Source organism: Passer domesticus, unplaced genomic scaffold (genome assembly GCF_036417665.1).
Source record: "Passer domesticus isolate bPasDom1 unplaced genomic scaffold, bPasDom1.hap1 HAP1_SCAFFOLD_55, whole genome shotgun sequence".
NCBI classification, from domain to species: domain Eukaryota; kingdom Metazoa; phylum Chordata; class Aves; order Passeriformes; family Passeridae; genus Passer; species Passer domesticus.
In genome coordinates, this window is record NW_026990163.1 from 748,217 (window position 1) to 772,970 (window position 24,754).

At 50.5% G+C, this 24,754-nt stretch overlaps 1 protein-coding gene and 1 long non-coding RNA gene across 2 annotated transcripts; both read right to left on the bottom strand.

The window, feature by feature from the left end:
- Positions 1-10,630: 10,630 nt before the first annotated feature.
- On the bottom strand, positions 10,631-19,195 carry LOC135292901 (uncharacterized). The gene is made up of 3 exons (XR_010355060.1): positions 18,820-19,195; positions 11,224-11,302; positions 10,631-11,032 (listed from the first exon to the last, which is right to left on the bottom strand). It is a non-coding gene; the product is annotated as an uncharacterized LOC135292901 (long non-coding RNA).
- A 1,631-nt stretch (positions 19,196-20,826) lies between these two features.
- Positions 20,827-21,660, bottom strand: LOC135292863 (olfactory receptor 14J1-like). The gene has a single exon (XM_064406922.1). The coding sequence runs from the start codon at positions 21,574-21,576 to the stop codon at positions 20,827-20,829; it is 750 nt and encodes a 249-aa protein (XP_064262992.1). The 5' UTR covers positions 21,577-21,660.
- Positions 21,661-24,754: the final 3,094 nt, after the last annotated feature.

The window sequence follows — 24,754 nt, forward strand, 5'->3', positions numbered from 1 at the left end:
GGGAAGACACCTGGATGGTTATCCTTTTGGTTTGGCCCTAATTTTCTTCTGATTTGTCTTTGTTGCCTAAAAACATCTGAAATAAGACTAAAAAGAAAGTAAATAATCAAAATGTCTAAAGTCCCATCATTCAACAGGTGTTTCAGGTGCAATTTATGGTTTGGAGACATATTCTGGGGGATTTCTGCATTCATGAGGGATTTCAGAAAGTGTTCTCCATATCTTTGCAATCCAAAAGTCAAGATGGATTGATCTGTCACCTCAAAATGACTGAATACCACTAAAAATACCAAAAACACAATTGTACCCCAAAAGGGCTCAATCCCACCTCAAATTGCCTTGTTCCCTCCTCAAAAATACTCAGTCCCCTGTAAAACTTACTCAGTTCCACAGCCTCCAGGGTGAGAGGGGTTGGAATGAGATTGGGACATCCAGATTTGAGGGTATGGCTTGGGGATTGTGTGGGATGTATTTTGATAGTAAATAAAACTTCCAGAATTATTGATTTCTGTCCCATTCATTTTCCGTCAGTTCCATTTCTGTTTTCAGAGTGCCACATTCTCAGTTGATTGTGTTTGTGGCCTCCTTTCTCTCCTGCCTCTCTTTGCCTGCTCTGTTTCTCTCTCAGTGTCCCCCTTGACCCAGGGCAGCTCCCACAAAGACCCTGCCCTGATTTAATTCCTCATACACAAGCTACAACAACCATGGGTGAAGTTATGAAGGCTGGCAGTGAAATGTCACTGTAAGATCTTGCTCCACTTGGCTTTTGGCACCTTCTTAAGAGTTTTGCCTTTGAGGGCAGGAACATCTTTTCCTGGCTGGGAACTGGAATTCCAGGCCCTGGGAGTGTGTGCCATGGATCCCAGAGGGGCATTCCCGAGGCTGCCAGGGTGCTGCTCCTGCTGTGCCTCCCAACGAGCTGTGCAGGGCCAGGGGACAAGGTCCAGCAGCTCTGTTGGTTCTGCAGTGCCTCAATGGCCCCTGGTTCCATGAGTTTCTGTACTGCCAGCAGCGCCTCCTTGGTTCCCATGATGCCCTGCTGTGTCACCATCGATATTTGGTGCCATGAAGTTCTTCAGTGTCACACTGGCCTACCTCGCTCCATGAGCTCCTGCAGTGTCACAGTGGCCTCCTTGGATGGGCAGTGTCACCAGGGACCATTGGCTCCATGCAGCCCCGCTGGGTCACCATGGACTCCTTGGTTCCATGAGGTTCTGGGGGTGTCTCCATGGATCCACAGTGTCACAATGGACCACTGGATCCACGTGGCCCTGCTGTGTCACCATGGCCCCTTGGTTCCATGAGACCCCAGTGTCACAATTGACTCCTTGCTTTCATATACCCCCTACAAAATGGCCCCTTCATTCCAAGAAGAACACAAAAGTTTTGTAGAAACATTGAGCAAATCCTGCTTAGCACACCTGGGAACATCTGTTTGCATTCAAAAGAGAGGTTAAAGGTGATGATGGCACCAGCAGCTTCCATCTGCAACAGAGATCCAAGGAAAGGACAGGGACAGTGAATTCAGCTGCAAGACTCAGAGAATTCTGCTTCCAGAGATCATTTCTGCTTACACTGTCCCTTGTAGAAAGGTGACACCATTCCAGGCAGCCTGGACTGAGCAGGTGGTTCCTGAGTGGGTTTTGTTGTTTAGGAAACCTCTTCAGGCTTTTCCATTCTTTCCTTCCCAACAGGAAAACTTCTCCTGGACCTCTGTGTAGGCAGAGCCCTGAGGAGAGCAGATGGAACATGGTGCAATGGGCTGGGACATGGAGCTGCAGAGCTCAGGGGACAAGGTTCTGCTGCAGGGCACAGGGATGTCAGTGCCAGGTGGGCCATGTCAGACATGGTGAGGCTGGGGGTGAGGAGCAGCTTGTCCAAACAGGGTCAGCCCAAAGGGGGCTCGTTCTTCTCTGTGCCAAGACCTCCTAAGGAGACATTCAGCATCAAGATCACCTGGGGAATGCTTCTATGAGCTCTTCTCTGAACTGGAACATAAAAAATACTGCATTGAGTAAACAAGAAAAGTCATGAGGTGCACTTTGAAATCTTCCTCTTTAACAGAACTTCAAACTGACTCCAATCAGCTGCACAAGCCCTGGACAATTGGAAGACAATTGAAGGAAGAGAAAGAACCCTCGAGGACTTTCTGTATGTTAATGATCCCCACAGTGGATTTGTGGCTGAATCTAGGACCCTCAGGCACTGAGAGAAGGATGAAGAAGCTGCTCAAGAAGTCAGAAGCAAAACTCCAAGTCCCCTGGAGCATGGCTGGGCCCCAGTGAGGGCAGGGAGTGCCAAAGGCTCCCCAGGGACTGCTGAGAGCAGATCCTTGAGGCCAGGAGTGCAGGGAGCCCAAGGCTCTGGGCAGGGAACTGCAATGCTGAGCAAGGCCTGGGCTGGCTGCAGGAAGCAGAAAGGCCAAGCCCTGAGCCCAGCCTGGGCCAGCAGGGCCTGTCCCTCACGGGTGGCTCGGGGCTGTTTGTGGGGCAGGGGGATGTGTGGGGCAGCAAGGACAAATGCCATAAACGTGTGTGACACTCCAGATCCTCAAGGAACCAAGGGGCCAGTGCGACACTGTGGGAAGTTGTGGAACCAAGGTGATAATTGTGGCACTGTTGGGGCCCATGGAACCAAGGGGCCAGTGTGACACTTAGGGGCTTCTTGGAAACAAGAGGCCATTGTGAGCCTGCAGGTCTTGTAACACCCCAGAACACTGAAATGCTGGGGGGAACCAAAGGCTCCTTTCCTTGAGTTTGGTGCACAGGAGAAACAACAACCAGATATTCTCAACACGGGCAGATGCAAAGAATATTCTTGGTAGGACAGGACCCACAAGGATCATCAAGTCCAGCTCTGAAGTGAATGGCCCACACAAGGATTGAACCCACTATCTCAGTTATCCAAAAACGTTCCACGTAAGTAGGATTACAAAGAGAAGAAATAGAGAACAACAGAAAGACAGAAAGACAATCGATAGATATGCATGTAAGTATCAACAGTTCTGTTTCCATTGTTACTAACAGAAGAACCTCAGCAGAAGGCAGGATCCAGACCATGGGCTGGCCTCGTGCTCCAGCCTTTAATCCCCTGGACCTTCATTGGCCCGCCCCTAGGGTGGGACTGCCAGTGGCTTGCCCAATCAGAGTCAGGGAAGGCATCAGCTGCTAGTGTGTGATTGATTGGCAGCTCAGCCAATCAGAGCTGGGTTAGCACAGCCCCTGCTGTGTGATTGACAGCTCTGCCAGGGTGGGGTGGGGCTCTGTCCCACCACAAACCAAGGCCTGACCTGGCCCTGGCCCCACACGCGCATTCCGAGCATCCCAAGGTGTCTCGGGACATTGATCTCATCCAGCCTCTGACAGTGACCACGGTGACACTACGGAACCTCATGGAACCAAGGGTCAGTTGTGACAGTGTGGGTCCAAGGACACCATGGTGACAGTACAGAACCTCATGGTACCATGAGTGAGTTGTAACAATGGAGATCCAAGGAAACTATGGTGGGACTGGGGAACTTGATAGAATCAAGGAGACCGTTGTGCAGCTCAGGGGCCCTGTGGAAGCAAGGGTCAATGATCAAACTATGGGGCCCATAGAAACAAGGAGCCATTGTGACACAGCAGGGCCACATGGAGCCAAGTGACCACTGTGACTCTGCTGGGGCTCATTAAACCACAAAGCCATTGTGACATTGCAAGACCTCATGGAATCCATGAGAACATTGTGACATTGTGGAGACTCATGAAATCAAGGGAACATAGAACAAGTCTACCTGGTTTAGCCTCCTGGGGGCTGTCTGACAGGTCCCACTGAATTTGGCATGTCAAGGGCCACTTCCCATCTGACTGTGAAGCACTAGGGCTCTGTGCTTTCATTCCTATGGAAAAGAACTGTTTTTCTTGTCTAGGTGGCCATGGCCAAAATTGGAATTCTGCCTCTAAAATTCCCTATATCCCATGCTTACTCCCAGACCAAATCTGCCAATACAGTCAAGTCTGGCTAGCCTTGGCCTCTGGTGACTGCCTCTCATCTGCCACTGCACCACTGGGGCACAGTTGTTTCCTTCCTGTGGAGACCACTGCGACAATGCGGTGCGTTGTGGAGCCAAAGGGCATTGTTACACTGTAGGAACTTGTGGAACCAAAGGGATCATTGTGACATGTGGCCACATGAGTCCAAAAGCCCACCTTGAGGGCTGCCCCAGGCTAGCTCTTTGGCACACGAGCCACAGTGAGGCGGGGCACTCTCCTCGCTTCCGCTTGCAAGGAGAAAGCCTTACGCACTAATGCCTTGAAGGAGTCTGGGCCAATGCCGAGGGGAGTGAAGAAAGCGGGCTTCGACTTCTGGTGAAACAGGGTCTATTGGGAGGAGCAGGGAGATGAAAAGTCTAGGAGGTCTATAAGCTGAAGACAGTAGGAAAAGGCTTACAGCAACTTATAAAGGGGGGTGGCAACAGGGGTGGAGTCAGCCCTCCAACCAAGAGAGGAGCAGGAAGGAGTGGAAAAGGAAAGAAGGACACTGCTGTGGGACCAATGGAGAGTAACTAGGGAAGTGGCCCCACCCCCTAAACCAATCACTTGATGCCCAGAAGAGAAGCTTCTAGATGGAGAGGATGTGTCGCCAAGTGATGGACAGGGCACCAGGCTCAGTCAAAACAAAAGATGCATTTGTAACTGGGGCAACAGGGGAGGAGACAGAGAGACTGACAAGGATTGCGGGGGAGGAGGCAACCTGGGTAGAACCATTGTATAACTAAAGGGGTGAGTGGAACAAACCAACTTACAATATACAACTTAGCATAACTAAAAACCCAAAAAACCACAACACAACATCTCTCCCTTTTTTGTTTAAAATTAATCACAAGGGGAGAAAACAAGTCCTTAAAATGAAGTAAATTCAGTTTGATTGTTAAATTCCAAGTAAATGTCCCCAAACCAAGGTTGAGCTTAGTGGGGCAGAAGCCCACCAGCCCTCCTCAGGAGCCAGATGGTCTTTGGTGGAGTCTTGATCTTCTTCCTCCGGGTCTGATGTTGGAATTTGCACTCAGTTAATGCTTGGGGAAGATGTCATCTTTTAGTATTTTAAAGAAATTTTAGTATTAGCTGCCATATGATGCTGGCAGCAACACAGACAATTAAAATGACTAAACAGAACAAAAGAATGGTTATTAAAACAGAGCCCACCCAGCCTGAAAGGCCCCATCTGGAGAAAATGTCCCCCAGCCAGTCTGCACTCTTTCTTAATCTGATGCACCATGTCCTTCAGTTGTGCAATTGTATTCCTGACATCCTTGGCCTTAGATGTCAAGTTCAGACAGGAGAGCCCCTCAAACTCTTCACATTGATGGTAATGGAGCAGGATCAGGAAATCAGTTGCTGCCCTGTTCTGAAGGGTTGCCTGCCTTGTTATTTCTTCATCTGATAGGAGGTCGCTCAGGACTGCTGAGATTAAGTTTGCTTGTTTGGCTACCCAAAACTCTAGGTGAGCTAATTCACCTGCAGCTTTTGTCGCAGCCATCCAAGGTAAAAGGACTGTGATTGCAAAACCTTTAGGTTTGGACCAATCAACAATTTCCAAGTCACATTTAGAATCTAATTCTTGAAGGTTTCTCCAGGAATGGGCTGAATTGTGTGTGATGTTTCTAGATTTCCAATTTGAAATTTGGGTATTGTTGGGTGCAAACAGCGTCAGCCTCCCAAAGGAACAAGGGCCTCCTATCAGGCGAGAGGGGATGCCTGCCCAAGCTGGGTCTCCACAAATTAAGAAAATTCCCCGGGGAAGGGATCGGGATTTGTGGTCATAAGTCGAAGCCATGGAAATTTGGGAAATGGCGTTGCACCAGTTTCCAGCAGTGTAATCTTGATTGTGTTGAAGGACTGGGAGGTAGGATTTATCAAGGGCGTCTGGGGAAAACAGAAATTGGACACAAACTGAGGCTGGCATGGAGCCAAGCAAGGTAAACTCAAGGGGTTCAGAATCTGAATGATTTAATTTGGGGAGGAGATTTCTCCAGACAAGGTTAGGGTTAATTCCAGGGGAGAAGTAACTTTCTAATGCGCAAGGAGTTTCAGGGAACTGTTGAGAGGGGGAGGAAACTCATCTAGGTTTGAAGGGATCCCCACAAGGCAGGTCGACAAGGGGTCTGCTGCTGAAACGGTGGTCAAACAAAGAAGATCCTGGCCAAGGACCTTGATGAGCGCTTTCCAGATGTGAACTTTTGGCTGGGGGATGATCCACATATCAACAGGTGGTATGGTGGACCAGATGAAAACCAGGATGACGGTGATCCAAAGCCAGATGAGGGCCATTAGGTTTGGGTTTACTGGAAAATAAGCAGAATCAGTGAGTACAATGCAAAAAAAGGGGGGTGGTTCTACTCCAGGATGATGAGATCATCTGAAAAAGGTCTCTTCTTCCTCCTCCAACAAACATCTTCTACTTGCACTACCTGACAAGCCAAACGTTTTTTTGGTAGAAATGGCTTGACCCATTTGGAGGGTACCCACTTAGGCCCAGAGGGAGTGGATACGCAAGCATATCCCCTCCCCCAGGTGACAAGATCGAAGGGGCCCTCCACTTTCCAGGTCTCCGGGTCTCTTACCATGACCCAGGACCTGTCCTTCAGCTCCAGTAGAGGGTTTGCGTGGTAACACCGAGTCATGGGTGGATTCAAATTTTCAAAACTGCAGTTTAAGAAGTTTAATCTGAAAATCGCTTTGGACAACCCCATCTGGGGAGGGTCCATGTTCACTGTCTCTCGCTGATGTTCGAGTGTTGAGACTCTGCTGAGACCTCTTCCACCATGGTTTGACCTGTCAGGGAATAAGGGATGCCGGTATGTCTTATTCCCCGTTGTTGCAGGAAAGCTTTACATTCCTTGGATTTGTGCCTCGGCCCATTATCCATTCGAAATTTCGAGGTCGAGGTACTTCCAAGGTGGCATCCTCTGAATTTTGTCACTTTGCAGCTCGAGCCCTGCAGCAATTAATGAAGATGCTGCCAGTTCAAGCGCATGGCTAAGTATGTCGTTGCTGAGTGCACAAATTTGAATCCCCAATGATTACATACCTGCAACGGATCCAGTGCCAAGTACCTGGGGTCTTGGGCGAAACCGTTACTGCATGGAAATTAGAGTTTCGGAGACGGACGGGCTTTGTCAACTGGAGTCTGAAGGGAGAAAGTTTAGATAATGTTGTCAGAATGGGTTTTTGGTTTAAGTATATAGGTGTTGCAGATGTTGAATCTTTAAAAGTCATGTCCGGTGAAACATTGGAAATCACATCAGGTAAAGTCATGTCAATTATGTCAGCAACAAGTGGGATGTGTCTGAAGGGGTCTCCTCCCCTGCCCTCCCCACAGGACACTTAATTGTTCTGCCTTAATTTTGTTGTCACAAAGGGAGGGGCTGCACTTAGAAATATTTTTTTTTGACCCCTCCTCAAAAAGCGACTGGCTCTATCTAAATTAAAGAAATTGTTGCTGCAGTGGGCAAGCCAGGGCCCAGTGGCATGGCTTAACACAGAGATGACACAGGCAATCCTCGGGCGGTGGCGGGCCAGCAGGTCTTGGCATGGTTTGCGTGCCTGGAGACAAAGTAGGATAAACATCAATGGGAGGTTTGGCAAAAGCAACTTTGAGAGCAGTTCTTGGTGTATGATCTTTTTGAGTAGGTTCCTCCGGAAGCACAGAAAACTTTTTTGCAGAAACTTCAAGCATGAGTTGCAAGGTGGGGGAGGCGTTCTAATGGGAGGCTGAGGATGGCCACCTTACACCTGGGATTGGTGTTAGCTGATGCCATCTCAGATAAAATCTCTTGACAAGCCTCCTCACCCCAAACCTGCAACTCCACTGCCTTCCAGAGGCATTATACAAAGGTTGTAAAAGGCTCAGATGGAGACTGAAAAATTTTAGAGTATGTTAACAAGGGAGCCTCAACTTGCAAAGCGAGGAATGCCTTTTCAGCCAACTACACGGCTTCTTTTAAAGCCTCTCGAGGTTGTACTTCGGCTTGAACCTGCCCTTGTGCCCAGTTTGTCAGGCCACAAAGATGATCAATAGAGATGGGCTCTCCTTTCAAGTCTGCACCAGTCTGGGAATTCTTCCACAGAGTCGGGAGGATTTCCCGAGCTGCCTTTTTCCATACTCCCTCCAACATGGTGTACTTGGTGGGATTGAGGAGGGAGGAAAACAAATGTTTGAGATTGGCTGGGGTTACCTCTGACTCCGTGAGAGTGGCCCTTAAGATTCCCCAGAAATGTTCACTATCTCTACCAAAATCTTTTTGGGCCTTGCAAAGTTCTTTAATTACGTGGTGCAGAAACTGGGGTCCACTGGGCTCGTGTCCTGCCCTCCCTCTCCAGATGGTATGAGACTGGAGCCGCTGATATTGTGGGCATTGGCTCCAGTTTCCGGTGTCCCACCTCTTGCCCCCCACAAGCCAAAGCATGGGAACCAGAAAGAGGAGGGCGAGGGGAGGAGCTAAGGGACTAGGCGGGGAGACCTGATGCCTGATGTTCCAGTTTCCACCTCAGGGATGTAACATGGAGCAGGGATTTCGGAGGAGGGACTGGCAGAGGGACAAGGGAAGGAGCAGGGGAATGGGAGGAGTCTAAATAAGAAAGGGGTTGTTCAACATACGAAAGGGTTTATAGAGAGAGGAGACTGGGTTGGCGGGAAAAGCCACGAGACTTCCGCCATATTGGGCTTCACAGAAGCCATTTTGTGAGGGATAAGGATCTGGGAGATTAAAGCAAACTCGGGATGGAGATTTGCAAACTGGAAAAGGCTCAGGAAGGGGAAGGTCCCAAGAAGTTTGGCCAGGACTTCTCGGGCGGCAGGGGCAAGAACCTTGGAGAGAGCTGGGGAGATGGGGACCCCGATTTGTGACAACTGTGGAAGCTCCCTTCAAGATTCCACCTTTTGGGCCCACGGGAGAGGGAAGAGGGGTAGGACGGAGAGAACCGCATGAACTGGGGATTGAAGTGTTAACTGATGGTTGTTTTCTCCGTTCCCACCTTAAATTTAAAATGGCTCTAACTTGACGGACACAGAGAAAGATCTTAGAAAGGGAGGAGTCCCCTGACTGTCCTAATTCTGCCAACTTTGCAATGACTACATCCCAAAAATTGACCTCATACAATTGGCCAGTGGTAACCTCCAGGAAGTGAGAAAACAACCAAACAATTAACTTTCTTAATTCTCACTTTTTAACATGAACATCGCCACCTGCAAGGATTCCCGCAACTTGGATAAACGTTGTTTTCTGGAACTCAGAAAGCCTCACACTGATGGCTTACGATGTTAAGAGAGGGAACCAACACCCACCACCCTCGGGAAAATGAAAAGGAAAAGGCAGAAAGATCCACACTTGCCCCTATCAAAAAAGACAGTGGCTGTGCAGCACAGAAAAGAGGCAAAGGTGCTAAGTTAAAAAGACCTGGCTCAAAGTAAACGAAAGGGGCTCAGAACGCCCCGACCCTTCAACAATTGAAAGGATCTGGGGTAGAGAGACAGGGGAACAAGAAGGAGAGAAAGGGAGAGGAGACCACTTACAGTCTCAGGCGCAGAATTCAACGTTGTTTTGACTCAGACCCCCTCTCAGTAAAAATGCGGTGTTAGGTGAACAAAAGACCAAATGTGTCCTGTCAGGGGAAGACTCCTCGGGTGCAGGAGCTGCCTCCCCGAGCCTCCAGGAGTGACACCCACCAGACGGGTCTGCTCCTACTGGAGGAAGTTTCACAGACAGGTAGTCTCAAGAGGTAACTCCCACAGCAGGTCCAGATGCAGATCTGCAGGAGCCCAGAGTCCACTTTCCACAGGGTCCAGCGATGAACTCAGGGAGACTGACAACGATTGCGGGGTAGGAGACAACCTGGGTAGAACCATTACACAACCACAGGGGCGAGTGAAACAAACCAACTTACAATATACAACTTAACATAACTAAGAACCTGAAAAACACAACAAAACAGTAAACAATCTCCATATTGCATTCTACTTTAGCACAACACAGGCACAGCAAGAGAGGTAAGAATTATGTTTTCCTTCTTCTCTGCTTGTGTCACAGCTTTGAACATTCACATGTTCAGAAGGCATGTGAATACCACACTCAGGGAGAGAGAGAGAGAGAGAGTCCCTTTCCTGCCCCTGGCAATGACCTGAGGTGGAAGTGAATGTGATGACAGGGCCATGGCCAGACCCTCATGTTCTTCAATCCCACAACATGTCATTGGCAGGGGCAGGAAAATTAACAGATGTCTTCCCACCATGGGTCACAGGGCTCTTTCCAAAATGGGTCCTCCAATGGGGGAAGAAGCTGGAGCAGTTCATCAATCTCTTCCTGCAGTTGGGGCACTGGCAGGACATCCCTTACCGGTGACTCCTGGCTGGCCAAGTCAGAGCTCTGGGTGAAGCTCTTCCCACATGTGGGGTACTTGTAGGGCCTCTCCCCAGTGTGGATGCGCCGGTGCCTGACGAGGTGGGAGTTTTGCTTGAAGCCCTTCCCACAGTCGGGGCAGCGGAAGGGCCTCTCATCTGTGTGAATCCGCTCATGCAGGTGGAGGTTGGAGCTGGTCTGAAACCTCTTCCCACACGTGGGGCACTCGTAGGGCCTCTCCCCGGTGTGGATGCGTTGGTGGGTCGCCAGGGTGGATCTGCAGCTGAAGCCCTTCCCACACTCCCCACATTTGTGCGGCCATTCCCCGGTGTGGATCATCTGGTGGCGGATTAGGTGGGAGCTCTGCCTGAAGCTCTTCCCACACTCCAAGCACTTGTGGGGCTTATCCCCATCATGAAGCTGCTCATGGATCACCAGCTCTGAGTTCTGGCTGAAGCACTGTCCACCTTCCTGGCTCAGGGTGGGTCTTTCCTTTTCAGAGTAGCCTGGGCTGGGTTTGCAGCCCCTCCTCCTGTGGGATCTCTGGGGCTTTTCTTCCCCGTTGTATTCCTGTGCTGTGGAGCCACTCAAAATGGCCTCTGCTACAAGGTTGTGCCATGGGGCTTTGTCCTCGCTGGTCTCCATCCCCAGATCCTTGTTGGGGGGAGGAAGGACAGAAAGAGGATGGGAATTGGCTCTGTGCCAGAGGGAAGGGGAAGGAAATTCCCCCAGTTCATCCGTGGCAGGACAGCATTGCCCGTGGTGTTGTCCTGCAGCCAGGGGCCATGCTGGTCTAGGAGATGGAGCAAAGAAAAGGGGGAAAGGGGCACTGACTTCCTCCTCACCTGCCTGCATGTCCCAGGGCATCTTTGTCTTCCTCACAACATCCTCCTCCATCTGGCAAAGGTTTTGGGATGTGAAATTCTGTTTTGGGAGGAAAACAAGAGATGAGTGCATTGAGTTTTGTACTAGTTTAAAGGCAAACCAGGAGGAGAGCCTAAGCCAGAATTACAATTTAACAAGAAAATTAAGATTGAGGCAATGATACAGAAATGCTGCCTTAAACTGACAGAATGAGGATATAACCTGGCACCCTGTTAGTCAGGGTGCTGGTAGCAGTCTCATTAAATGGTGGCTGCAGTCCTGTAGCAGTGATGAACGTGATTCTGTCGAAGCAGTGATCCTGTAGAAGAGTCTGGTCTTCCTCTGAAGTCCAGTGGTGGTGATGGAGCTCTTGTCCTCTGGGAATCCAGTAGCCAAGGTGCTCCTGGGGCTGCAAGCCTCAGCTTATATCCAGGTAGGAATGCTTGGCTCCTCCCCCTGGGTGGAGCATCCCACAATGGGATGATGTCATTTTATCAGTCCTGCAGGGACACTCAATGGCCCATTAGCAGAAGATAGCCCCTGCAGGGCGTTATCAGGGCTGAGTCATGGAAGAGATAAAGAACACTGCCCCGCCTGTTTATAACAGTTTGTGAAGATGGTGACTGAAAACATGCATTTGGTTACATCTTGCACTGTAACCTGAAACAGTGGGGTAATCCCTGCTGGGGGAGTGAACACCACCCCCCTTACCCAAACTGGCTCAGGTGTAAAACCCTCACCCCAGGAAAGCCACACACACAGGGGACAATGTCACACTTGCCCTGCCAGGGTAGGTCTCTGTCCCCTTCACTACCTTGCCCTTCCCCCTCTTCTCTCTTTTTCTCTTTCTTTCCATGTCTCTCTCTACCTCACGTTTCCTGTTCAATAAAATCCACTTTGGATTTGGTTTCCTTAGCACCTTAATTGGGGCAGAAGCGTCTCTCTGACAATTTTCTTAACCAAACTGCAACATTATTTTGGCACAGTCAGTTTAGACACTGTTCTTTGCCCCCAAGTGCCTTTGACAACAGCATGGTTCCCTCCTCTGAGGAGGTTGTGGTTCTCTCTGGAGAAACTCTTGGAAACTTGGATGCAGCTTCCTCTGAGCAACTTATGGGAAAACCGATGAGGAAAAAGGCTGTTGGTGGCTGGGTGACCAGTGGAAAGAAAATATTTTGTTGTCCTTCCTTGAAAAGTTTCTTAAAAACACTGGAAGAAAAGGGAGCAAATGATACCAGCAAGTCTGACAAGGTTCATTCACCCCAAAGTAAGGAACACAGGGCTGCTAAAAGTCCCCTCATGAGCCCAGTGCAAGGAGCTAAATTCCTGAATAAATGCCAAATTCACAGGCTTAGGGGCTTTGCCAAATGTGAGAATCGTTATTCTCTTCGTCCCAGTCACCTTTGTGACAGCCCCACAGTGCTTCTTCTTCCCATTTAGTAATCTGTATTGGGCCCAATTTCCACTTTTTTTTTTTTTTTATGGGAACCTGCCAGCAGCTGAGCTGGAACTGTGCAGGAACTGATGGAACTTGGAATTGCCACAGAATTGCTTCTATTATCGGTTTATTCATGTGTTGGATTTGTTTGCGTTTTCATCACATGTGACTTGTGGGAAAATCAAACATTCATCAAAGTGATTAATGCAGAGTTAAATTTGATTTCTGCCAAGTTTATTTTGTCCAGTGCTCAAGGGGTCTCTGTGCCTTTTGCCCTGGGGGATGCTTGGGAGGGGCTTGTGGGAGTTGTCCCTGTCCCTGTCACCCCAGGCCATTCCCCAGTGAATCTCCATCATTCTCACCCCAGGGAATGCCTGGGATTCTCCCTCCCTCTCACCCCCATGCCAAGGGGGTGGCGGCCCAGTCTCTGTCCCTCTCAGCCCAGGGGATGCTCTGGGGTCTCTGTCCCCTCGCCCTGGGGGATGCTAGAGGGAGTCTCCATCCCTCTGGCCTCAGGGAATGCTTGTCCAGGGCTGAGGACCAGGGGCTCTGTGTCCCTCTCACCGCTAAGGGTGCTCAGGGTTGGGGGGGCTCTCCGACCTTCTCATCCCTGGGGAGGCCGGGGGGGTCTCTGTCCCTCTCAGCCCTGGTGTGACCCCACCCAAACATCACGGGGCTCAGAGGGACAGAGTCACCCCCAAACCCCCAGAAGGGCTGGACCTGGGATTTGGTTTGGGCTGAGGATTTAGGAAGGAGCTGGAGTCACGGCTGGGGTTGGAGTTAGGGCTGAGATTTGGATTAGAGCTGAGATTGGGGTTAAGGCTAGACATAGAATTGGCTTTAGGGCTGGCCCTAGATTGGGTCTGGGGCTAGATGAGTCTGGGACTGCGATGAGATTAAATACAGAACTGTGAGTGTGTCTAAATGTGGAGTGAGATTGAGACCAGGATCAGGGTCAGGTTTGGGACTGAGCTCACCCAGAGCAGGACAGGGGGGATGTCACTGCAGGATATCCCTGGCATCGTCCCAGCCCTCCTCAGGCACCTCCAAACATGGGGGGCAGCTGGGTGCTCCAAGATCCAGGTGCTCCCAAGCTGCCCCTGAATACCAGGCGAGCATTCCCTGAGTGCAGCCCTGAATGTGGCCCTTGGGGCTCTGGGATCAGCCCTCACATCCCTGTGGGAGCAGCTGCAGACAGGATGAGATTCTTTCCCCCCCCTTCCCTGCAGAAGGGTGAAGCCCAGCTGCCCTTTTCTTCTGGTGCCTCCTCCTCTCCTCAGCTGAGGATGTCAGACTCCCCAGGAGCAGGAAAATCCCCATTCCCTGTTTCCTTGTGGTTGCAGCCTGGAACGTCCAATCAGAATGAAGAACTTTCTGACAGCCCTGCCTAATGACACAGGGAGGAGGTTTGTGAGAAAGGGAGGAAATTGTTTTGATAGGAAATAAAGACACAAAATTATTTATTTCTGTCCCATTCATTTTCAGTCAATTGTAGTTCTGTTTTCTGAGTGCCACCTTCTCAGCTGATTGTGTTTGTGTCCTCCTATCTCTCCTGCCTTTCTTTGCCTGCTCTGTTTCTCTCTCTGTGTCTCCCGAGACCCAGGGCAGTTCCACCAAAGACCCTGCCCTGATTGAATTCTCAATACACAAGTTACAACAACCATGGGTGAAGTTATGAAGGCTGGCAGTGAAATGTCACTGTAAGATCTTGCTCCACTTGGCTTTCAGTCCCTTCTTAAGATCTTTGCCTTCAAAGGCAGAAACATCTTTTCCTGGCTGGGAACTGGAATTCCAGGCCCTGGGAGTGTGTGCCATGGATCCCAGAGGGGCATTCCCGAGGCTGCCAGGGTGCTGCTCCTGCTGTGCCTCCCAACGAGCTGTGCAGGGCCAGGGGACAAGGTCCAGCAGCTCTGTGGGTTCCCAGAGCAGGAGCAGGAGCGGGAGAATCTTGCCACTCGCAGCGCCCGCACACTGAGCTTGCAGCACCCCCTGCCCTGGAAGCATCGCCCCCAGCCCCGAGCCGCAGGTGAGGGGGGAGGCCGAGCTCGCCCCAGCTCTACCAAGGGGTCTCCAGGAGGATTTTTTTGGAGAGTGTTCAGAGCTGGCAGATCCCGGACTCAAGCCCCGGATATCTCCGGGCTCCCTAGAGGAGCTTTTTTGGGGGGAAAGGAGCTGCGATCGCCCCTCGGGAGGGTCCTGGGGGGTCCACGTGGGGATGGCCCGGTACCGACAGGGCAGGCCATTGGTTTTTGGGATCCCCATGAGAGCTGGGGCTGTGGAACGTGGAAGCCCTGGGGCGGGGAGAGGGGAAGGGGTGATAATGGAGCCAGGGGACCCCCGGCAGCCCAGAGATGAGGCGGGGATGGGACCCCCTGACCCTGACAAGGGCGCGTCCTGGGGTGACTTCATGATGCTTGTACCTCTTTTGTCTGTTTAGCCCAGAAATGAGTTCTACGCCTCTAAGGCTGGTTCTGAGAGCGAAGGTGGGGGAAGAAGAATTGTGCAGTTTGTTTTCAGAAACTGCACTCACTCCTCTACGTTCCGGCTCCTGGACTGTTGTGATGCCTTAAGGAGCTGGAACAGAGGCTAGAGGGAGTTAAGAGGAATAAAGTGGTCTCCTAGGTTACAATATAAAGATGTATTCTATTCCCATCCTCAAGAGCTGTTGAAACCAGGAGGGATACTGTTTGTTCCTTATCTCCTGTTAATGGGCCCATCAATGCCTTGCCACATGACTCAGAGATAACTCCCTCCAGGAGCCATTTCTGTTTAAAGGGTAATTAAGGACCCACCCCATGACTCAGAACCATATCAGCCCATTGTGAGATGCTCCGCCCAAGTAGGAGAGGAGCTAAGCATCCCCACCTGGATATAATCTGGGATTTGGGACAGAACAAGCTGTTCTTACCCACTGGTTTCCAGAGGCCAAGAGCTACTAGATCTTTTCTAGAGGATCACCACTTCAACAAGACCATTTCATCTGGACTGCCACCACCATTCTAACTACCATTGTGTCAGTTTGTATTCTGTTTCTATCAGTGTTTTTTTCTTTTGCATTATTGCATGTATTTGGGTTTATTTTCCTTTTTTCATAATAAATTGTATTTCTGACTTGGAGTCTCTCACTGGTTTTGCTTTCAAACCAGAACATATATATAATATAATAAAATAATCAAATTTATATCTATGTGATTAAACATTGGTAACATGAAATAAGGGTGACAATGGCAATATGTCTGCTTTGGCTGCTCACTGTGATACTAAATGCCCTATAGAAAAGAACTGGCCAAGACCCAGGTGTCAGTGGTAAACTTTGTGAGATTGTATACAAGAAATAAAGGAAGAAGGGATGAAATTGGCAATTTTTACAGGATTTGCTGATACTGTCATGTGGAAGGCTTTATCTATTACTGTGGGAAATGAAGTGATTAAGACTTCTGGGTTTTTTCATGTGCCAGAAAATCTACAAGCTGCAGGATTTGTTGAACAGGTGAAGGGGTTGTTAAAAGAGCAGTTGAAAAAATGAGGAGATGGGAACCTGTCCCCATGGAGAACCCGTCTCCCAGATGTGCTCCATACCCTTAACAATGGCCCACTGGGGAAATGGAAACCCCTGGCTGTGCACAGCTGCACCCAATTTGCAACTACAACCATGGGCAGTGAGACTTGGACTGCCTGGGAAATTGTTGTGGGTGTGATGGCCCCTGGCAGGGCCAGCCCAGAGGCTGCAGGGCTGGACCTTCATGCACTGGAATTAATTAGGATAAATCAGAAGCAAATAAGAGTTATCAATACAGGAATTCAGATTCCTCCAGGACACTGGTTTAATAAATGCTCACTTGAGCTTGCAAAGTGTTCATGTCATAGGATGAAGAACTGATGCAAATTATCAAGAAGAAACTAAAGTAATTGTATTAAACAACAGTGAAAAGATTGGATTATTCAATCCCATGGCAGAGCAGCACAATTATTGATATTGTTATTTTTTAAAACAATTGTGAAAAAGGACATCCACCTTCAATCACTGTTGTTGGTGGAAATAAAGGGTTTGGATGCAGCAGTCCTAATAATGGAGCCAGAGTGTGGCTCCAGAGGCCTAAAGGGCCTCCAGAGGCAGCTCAAGCAGCAGCTCCTGGGAAAGACAGCACTGTTTGAATCCTGAAACCTGGGCAGGAATGATGAGAATGTGTCCCTGCAGCCAAGTGTTCTGTGTGAGAACAAGTAGACATTGCAGGAGATTTTTTACACATCCTGTCAGACCAAATCTCCTTGTTTGTCCCAGTGGCCCCTTTGGAAAATGCTCTGATCCGGGTTCCATGTGAAGGCTGCTGTGACACTGAGGGACTTGCACACAAATTCCATCCAGGAGCCTGGGTGCCCTCAGGGACTGGGACCCGGCCCCCTTCCAGCCAAAGGGGAAAGGGCCCCACCAAGATTTGTTATCCACAGACACTGTGCTAAAGCTGAACAGCAAAGGACTTGGGGGCATTATTTTGGAATTAAAAGGTTGCCAGCTCCATGGACAACAGAATTATTGTTCCTAATCCAAATGAGACTGAGGAAAAAGAATGATCAACCATGTCACTGAAGTACTGCTGACGTCTGCAAGTTGTATCTTGAGAGTCAGCCAGAATCTGTGTTTGCCACAAACACCTCTAGAGTTTCACCAAGGATTAGTCATTAAATTCTGATGAGAATGTAAAGACCAAAATAGCCAAAATACTCAATGTAACTAATTGCTGGAAATGTTCTCAGCTGATGTTGGGAGGAATGGGGTTCACTTGGATAGTCCAGGGAGGAGCCCTGGATCCATCAGCAGCCCACAGTGGGAAACAGGAAATCAGACCTTTGGTACTGGGAATGAGAGCTGCTGGGTGTGTGGACACTGCCCATAAACAGCTTCCTAAAGGATTGGTTTGTGTCCTGTTTCCAGGCAATGTTGATGCCTCCCTTGAGTGTCCTTCAGCAACAATCACAAGGAAGAATTGGGACCAAGAGAACATTTTCCACCCAAGAAGTGCCTTTGACCTCAGAAAACCAAAGATTCTAGTTCACACTGTGCCCCACGTCCACTGCCCTGTCCTGTGGATATTACAGTAATGATTATTAGAAGAAATATTAGACTATTAGAAGAAATAGCAAATTATACTCTTAAAATGTCCAATCGCACATCCCAGGAGCTCCAACAAACACAAATGGGGCTCTACAGAACCGCATGGTCTGGGATTATCTGCTTGCTGGCCAGGGAGGATCCTGGGCTATCATGGGACATGAATGTTGCACTGCTATCTGAGGGGTTTGAAGGCCAGCAGTCAGGAATCACCTTGACAGGAAAAGCAGTAGAAGAGTGGCAGCAAGAAGAAAATTTTTCTTGGTGGCATTGGATTTATGGCTGCCAAATTGGAGGCTGCTGTGAAATGAACTTGTGGCATCACTGTCATCATTGCAGTGTGAGGACTTGGTGTGTTATGATTCCATGTTGTTGTGACACTGTGCTGGAAATGGCGTACTGAGACTTGTCTAAAAATAGTCTCAGTCTCAAGAAAAATGGACATTTGATAAAATAACAGGGAATAGCAATTAATTAGGACTGTTTTAAAAGGAATGTGAATTATAGCTCTGAGTAATGAACAGCACTTAAATAAAGAACAAGAGGCAATGCCTTTATGACTAATACCTAAATCTAAACTGTGTTATTGGAAGAATTGTTATGAATTGTAGTTCCTCTACAGGTTAAAGGACCAATTGAAGTCCTGAGGCCTCAGCACCAGGCCCTGACTGAGGCCTGAACAACAGGCCCTGAGCCAAAGATCAGCTCTAGATAAACTTTGCCACCAAATGTTATATTTGTATCTACTCATTAATGAATAACTGTGAGGAATATGATCTCTGTATGTGTTCATTGGTGAAACATGGATTTACCTTTCTGTATTTAAAACTCAGACAAGGCCCCATCTGGCCTTGTTTGGGGATGAATGGTCAAAGTCAGCTCCCTTGGTTCCTCCTTGGGCCCTGGCCAGGCTTTGGGAGGGATCCAAGAGGAGGATGAAACCAGATATTCCCGCACTGGAAGTGCTGTCAGTTTGTTCATTCAGCACTATCAGAGCTGGGCCCTCTCACAGCGAGATTGGAGCCTCACCTGTGGCTGGAGGCACCTGCAGGAATTCCCAGTGTCCAGGAGTGGCTCTGCAGCCCTTGGCTGTGACAGCTTCCCCTGCTGCTGTGTGGATCTGGGGGATGGTAAAGCCTGAGGGGGACTGGTGCTGGATGTTTCTTAATCACTACTGCAATCCTTGGTGGTGATGGTTGGATGCATTGCTGAGCTTCTGGTTTTGTAATTATTTTCTAATGATGATGTGCTCTGTTGAGCTTCTCCTTTTGTAATTTTTTGCACATAGACATTATATAAATTACACAATTCCTTCAGTTGGTGTCTATGTCTTTGGCACTGACCCTGCCCACTGGCAAAACTGAGCCTGTGGGCTCCACAGAACCAAGGGGCTCTTGTGACACTGCAGGGCCTTGTCTGACCTGGGGACCATGGTGACCCTGTGGGGCTTAATGGAACCAAGACACTGTGGGGACTCATATAGACAAGGGTCCATCATTTTCCTCTCCCTGCCCCTGCCCCAGCCCAGCAGAGCAGCAGAGTCAGGTCTGGCCCTGCAGCAGGAACTGCAGGCACTGGAGGTCAGGGACAGCCACTCTGGGTCTGGAATGCTCAGCAGATGCTCAGCTCGGGCAGCTCCTGGAGCCCCAGGGCCAGCCCTGCTACCCAGTCCAACAGCAGAGTTGGCCCTGGGGCTCCTCAGGCAGCTCCTGCTGGCCCAGGGACAGGCCAGCCTCTTGCCAGGGCTCCTCTGCACACCCACGGGCTCCTGCTCTGCTCCTGGCCCATGCCAGCTGCCCCCAGAGCCTTTCCCAGGGGAACACGTCTGTGCTGGCCCCAGCAGCCATTGCTGCAGCCCCTGCCCTGCTGCCCAGAGCCCCGAGCTGGGGCTGCTGCTCTGCAGAGCACGGGGGCTGTGCTGCCCGGGGCCCTGGGCTGCCTCTGCTGGGCTCTGCTGCTCAGCCTGGCACACAGAGGCAGCTGATGGTGCTCCCTGCACTGACCCCCTCCCACACAGGCTCCTGCAGGGCATGGAGGGGGCTCAGAGGTGCCTGCCTTGTGCCAGGGCTGCCAGAGGGGCTTGGGGCTGCCCTGAATCCTCCTGGGGGAGTTCCCTGAGGGTCAGAGGAGTCAGTGCCCAGACTCCTTTCCCTGGGCCTGCTGTGTCCCTGGGCTGCAGAGCTCTCCTGGCTCACAGCAGACGTTCAGTCCTGGATCTCGGGGTGACCCCAGCCTGCCAGGCCTGTGCCCAGTGAGCTCCACTCCCTGCTGGTCCCTGGCACACCCTGTCCCTGCAGGTCCCCTGTGTTCTCCTGGCAGCTCCCAAGGTCCTCCAGACAAACCTTCCCCTGCCATCAGCCCTGGCACAAGCTGCAGAGCCCCTGGAAGGCTCAGCACAGACCATTCCCCATCTGATGGGCACTGGTTACCCCCAAGCAAAACCTGACCCAGACCTGAGTCCCCTGAAGGACACAGCAGGACCCTGATCTCATCCCACTGAGTCCTGGGAGAACAAGAAACACAAGGAGCTTCTTGAGTGGCCTGAGAGTGACTTTGGAAGAGAGCAAAGCCATCCTGCCCTGCACTCAAGAGGTGCCCTTTGCTGGTGGAGCTGCTGTGCTGGAACCCAGCTGTGTCCCAGCAGTGCCCATGGCCTGTCCCTGCCTGAGGGCACAGCACGGACATGCAGCAGGACAGTGACCAAGCTGCCAGAGCACTCCGGCCTTGCACCCACAGCAGGGCTGGGAAAGAGAGTGTGGGCCTCTGGAAAGGGAGGTCCATTCAGCAGCTCTGACAGGACCAATTGCTGCTGCTCCCTGGGAGTGCTGCTGTCCTGGGACTCTTCCCTTTCTCCCCCATAACGTCATGCAGGTCTCAGAGTTGGGATCCCAGAAAAAGAAGGCACTGCAAGGTCATTTATTTTGTTCAAAGAAAGCAATGGTGCAAATCCTGGTTGACAGAGTTTCTGGATCAAATTCAAGAGGCAGATAGGGAATTAAGCAAGGAATGAATAAAAACATTTAATGGAGCACAACATTATGGCAAGAAGAACCCATAGGCATCACCAAAGACCTGAGAAGGCAGACTGGGCCAGTCATGAGTTCCATTCCGAAAACTATGCAGCAGAAAACACTTTTTTGCTTCTGAAAAGTATCCAGTCACCTTTTTTCTCAGGGCATCCTTAAGCTCCTGGTTCCTCAGGCTGTAGATGAGGGGGTTCAGGACTGGAGGAAACACTGAGTACAGAACTGACAGGGCCAGATCCAGGGATGGGGAAGACATGGAGGGGGGCTTCAGGTAGGCAAAAAAGCCAGTGCTGAGAAACAGAGAGACCACAGCCAGGTGAGGGAGGCAAGTGGAAAAGGCTTTGTGCCGGCCCTGCTCAGAGGGGATCCTCAGCACGGCCCTGAAGATCTGCACATAGGAGAAAATAATGAACACAAAACAAGCAAATAAGAGAAAAGCACAAACTATGAGAAGCCCAAGCTCCCTAAGGTAGGATTTGGAGCAGGAGAGCTTGAGGATCTGTGGCACTTCACAGAAGAATTGGTCCAGGGCATTGCCATGGCAAAGGGGCAGGGAAAATGTATTGGCTGTGTGCACGACAGCGTAGAGAAAGCCACTGGCCCAAGCAGCTGCTGCCATGTGGGCACAAGCTCTGCTGCCCAGGAGGGTCCCATAGTGCAGGGGTTTGCAGATGGACACGTAGCGGTCATACAACATGACGGTGAGAAGGGCAAGCTCTGATCCAAAGGGAAAAAAATCAGAAAAACCTGAGCAGCACATCCTGCATAGGAGATGGTTGTGGTGACCCAGAGGGTATTGTGCATGGCTTTGGGGACAGTGGTGCTTATGAAGCCCATGTCAAGAATAGAGAGGTTGAGCAGGAAGAAGAACATGGGTGTGTGCAGGTGGTGGCCACAGGCTACGGCGCTGATGATGAGGCCGTTGCCCAGGAGGGCAGCCAGGGAGATGCCCAGCAAGGGGCAGAAGTGCAGGAGCTGCAGCTGCCGTGTTTCTGCCAATGCCAGCAGGAGGAAGTGGCTGATGGAGCTGCTGTTGGACATTTGCTGTGGCTGCACATGGGAACCTGTTCATGGGCAAAGGACAGTGAACAGTTAGAGGAGATGTATGTAACCAAAATCAAAGCCATTTCCCATACACCCTCCTCTGTAACACACAAGGATAGGCTTCTCTGTTTGAGAGTTCTGAGGTTTTCTTTTAAGCTCCCCCCATGTCTCTCCTGATATTCTTGGATATCAAAACCCTCAGCATTTCTACTGCCTTCTGGTAGGACAGAGTGTGTTCCCTCAGGGAAGATGATGAGTGGAGACTGAGGAAGATGGTCTGTCACTTCATTGTGCTTGGAGTTTCTCTGGGCTTTCACTTTTCCCAAATGGGGATTGTTCACACTCCTAAGTTTTCCTTAATGGTCACCAGATATTGCTGAGAGCAGATGAATCCCCCACAGCCCAGCTCCACATTTGCAGCCAAGGACTCACATTTCTCATTTCACCAACCCAACAGCATTTTCAATGTCAGAAAACTTCTGTGCTTCCCCATCAATCTTAGAGATGCTCTAGGACAGGTTTGAATCCTGCATTGAAGCTCCCATCTTGGACTCAAATCTCAGAGCGAATTCCAAGTGTCCTTATGCTGGCACTGGATGAAGGGAGATGCAGCTCCTTCCCTGGCTGCACTGACAGCATTGCCCAGAGCCGGGCACTGGGCACAGCGTCACCCTGAGCCAGCTGTGCCCCCTCCCAGAGCCCCCAGGGCCGGGCAGCTGCTCCCAGCCCTGTACTCTGCAGAGGAACTGGGCCCGGGGCTGCAGAGGTGCCCCATGGCTCTGCTGCAGCTCTGCCTGCACAGGAGGGGCTTCACGCCTTGGAGCCCCAGCCCTGAGGGCAGAGGCTTGGCTGGGGGACAGGAGGGAGGGGGCTTGTTCAGAGGGAGGGGCTGCACTGGAACGGATCCTGTGGACATCTCTAAACTCTCCCTGCCACAGCATTTCTGGATTTTGTTTTCTCTCCTTCCCTGATATTGTTTCTGCATCCTAGAGACTTTCCTCCTGCAGCTGTTTCCCTGCACCTGATCTCTCCCTGCCAGCACTCTCAGACCCCAAATCTTTGTGCACTCTCCATGCCCCTACAGAACCCTGCCTGTTTGCATGGCACTGGCTAAGGCGGGTTCTGTTTGCAGCTTGGAGAAAGGACAGCTCAGACTGAGCCTGATGGGTCCAGCAAAGGTGATGCTGGTGCTGTCCATGGGCAGAGTGGCTGAAAGCACATTAGGAATCTCTTGTGAACATACTCATCACTAAAAGTAACAGTTCAGATGTCTCAGGAACATGTCAAAATTCATAATCAAGCCTTAATATTTTGGTCCCAATCCCAGACATTCTCCAAGAGTAGGAAACTGAATAGAAACATTAGGAAATTTCCTCATTTTTATCAAATTTCTTGTCTTGGAAATGTTATACAACTGCTCAGAACCCTTCAGCATGTCAGAGCTTCATGAACATTTCACCTCCCCTGCAGCAGAAATACTCAAGAGATGTACTCACAGGGTCTGCAGGCATTGGGATGTTCCAGCTTTAGGAGATCACTCAGGAGCTGCAGCTGCATTGTCCTGCAGCCAGAGGTTCCTGTGCCAAGGGCTGGCAGTGATTCTGCCCCAGGCACTTCTCAGCACCTTCCCAGCCCTGACTGATTGAAGCTCTCTGTGCCTCTGGGCTCTGCCCGGGCTGGCTGCAGGCAGTGCCATCAAGAGAAATGTGCTTTTGAAGCTCTTCTTGCTTACCAGGAGCTGCCTCTGTGCCAGGAGCCCAGCCCAGCTCAGCAGCACAGACACAGCACCAGGACTTTAATGACCCTCTGGGGCTTTGTGCCCATGCCCTGAACATCAGTTCCTGACAGGCAGCTGAAGAAACCTCTCCAGAACTCCAAGTCAGAATCCAACTCCAAAGTTTCTTGGACTTTTAATGGGTCCCACTGAGGGACACCACTGAGAAAGTGTCCCCAGGCCCCAGGCAGAGCAGAGAACTGGAGGCACTGATGCCAGGTGGGGACAAAGAGAAGCCAAGTCTTGGTGCCCTGGGGCACAGCAGGGTCTGTGCCACCAAGGGCTGGGAGGAGACACCTTGTCCTGAGGCCCTGGGGCCTCCTGGCACAGCCCCAGCCAGGCTGGGCACTGTCAGCCCCTTGTCCTGCCCTCAGCATCCCCCCCTAGCCCACATCCCAGTGGCCTCAAGGATCTGCTGGAAGGAGTCCCTGGGGAGCCTTGCTCAGCAATGGCCCTGGGGGCTCCTGAATGCTCCCAGGACTGCAGGTTTTTCAAAGGACTTTGGGTTTGTCTTTTGGCTTAGACTCTCTGAGAGGTTTGTGCAATCATGGCCTCCAATTATCTGCTGTAATTAGTCCCTAGAAAGGCTTTGTCAGTAACAACACTCAGTGGGGCTCATTAATGCTTCAAGGTACTTCAGTTGTTTTAGGGTACTTGGTGTTTCCCTTTTGATACAGAGTCTGTGAGAGGTTTGTGCAATCATGGCCCCAATTATCTGCTTTAAGGAGTCCCTTGAGAGCTTTGTACTGACACTCATTGGGGTCATTAATACTTTGAGATACTCAAGGTGTTTAAGCTACTTTGGATTTTCTCTTCCACACTGAGTTTCTGAGAAGTTTTTTGTGCAATCCTGGCAACCAGTTCCCTCCTCCAAGGAGTCCATGAGGAGCCTGTGCTGGGGATGGATCTTAGTGGGACCCATAATACTTTGAGACACTTTGGGCATTTCCTCTGATACTGACTCTTGGAATGCTTTGTGCAATCTTCTCTCAGGCCCTGAGATTCAACGCTCAGCTCCAAATACTCCACAGGGCTCATTATGATCAAGGAGTCCTGACAAACCATGCCTCTGCCTTGACTTACCTCCACTCTAGTGCAGTTCATTAGGTTTCCTTTTACA

Excerpts from the sequence above, each read along its gene's own strand:
- LOC135292863 (XM_064406922.1), bottom strand. The coding sequence starts at position 21,576 with ATGTGCTGCTCAGGTTTTTCTGATTTTTTTCCCTTTGGATCAGAGCTT.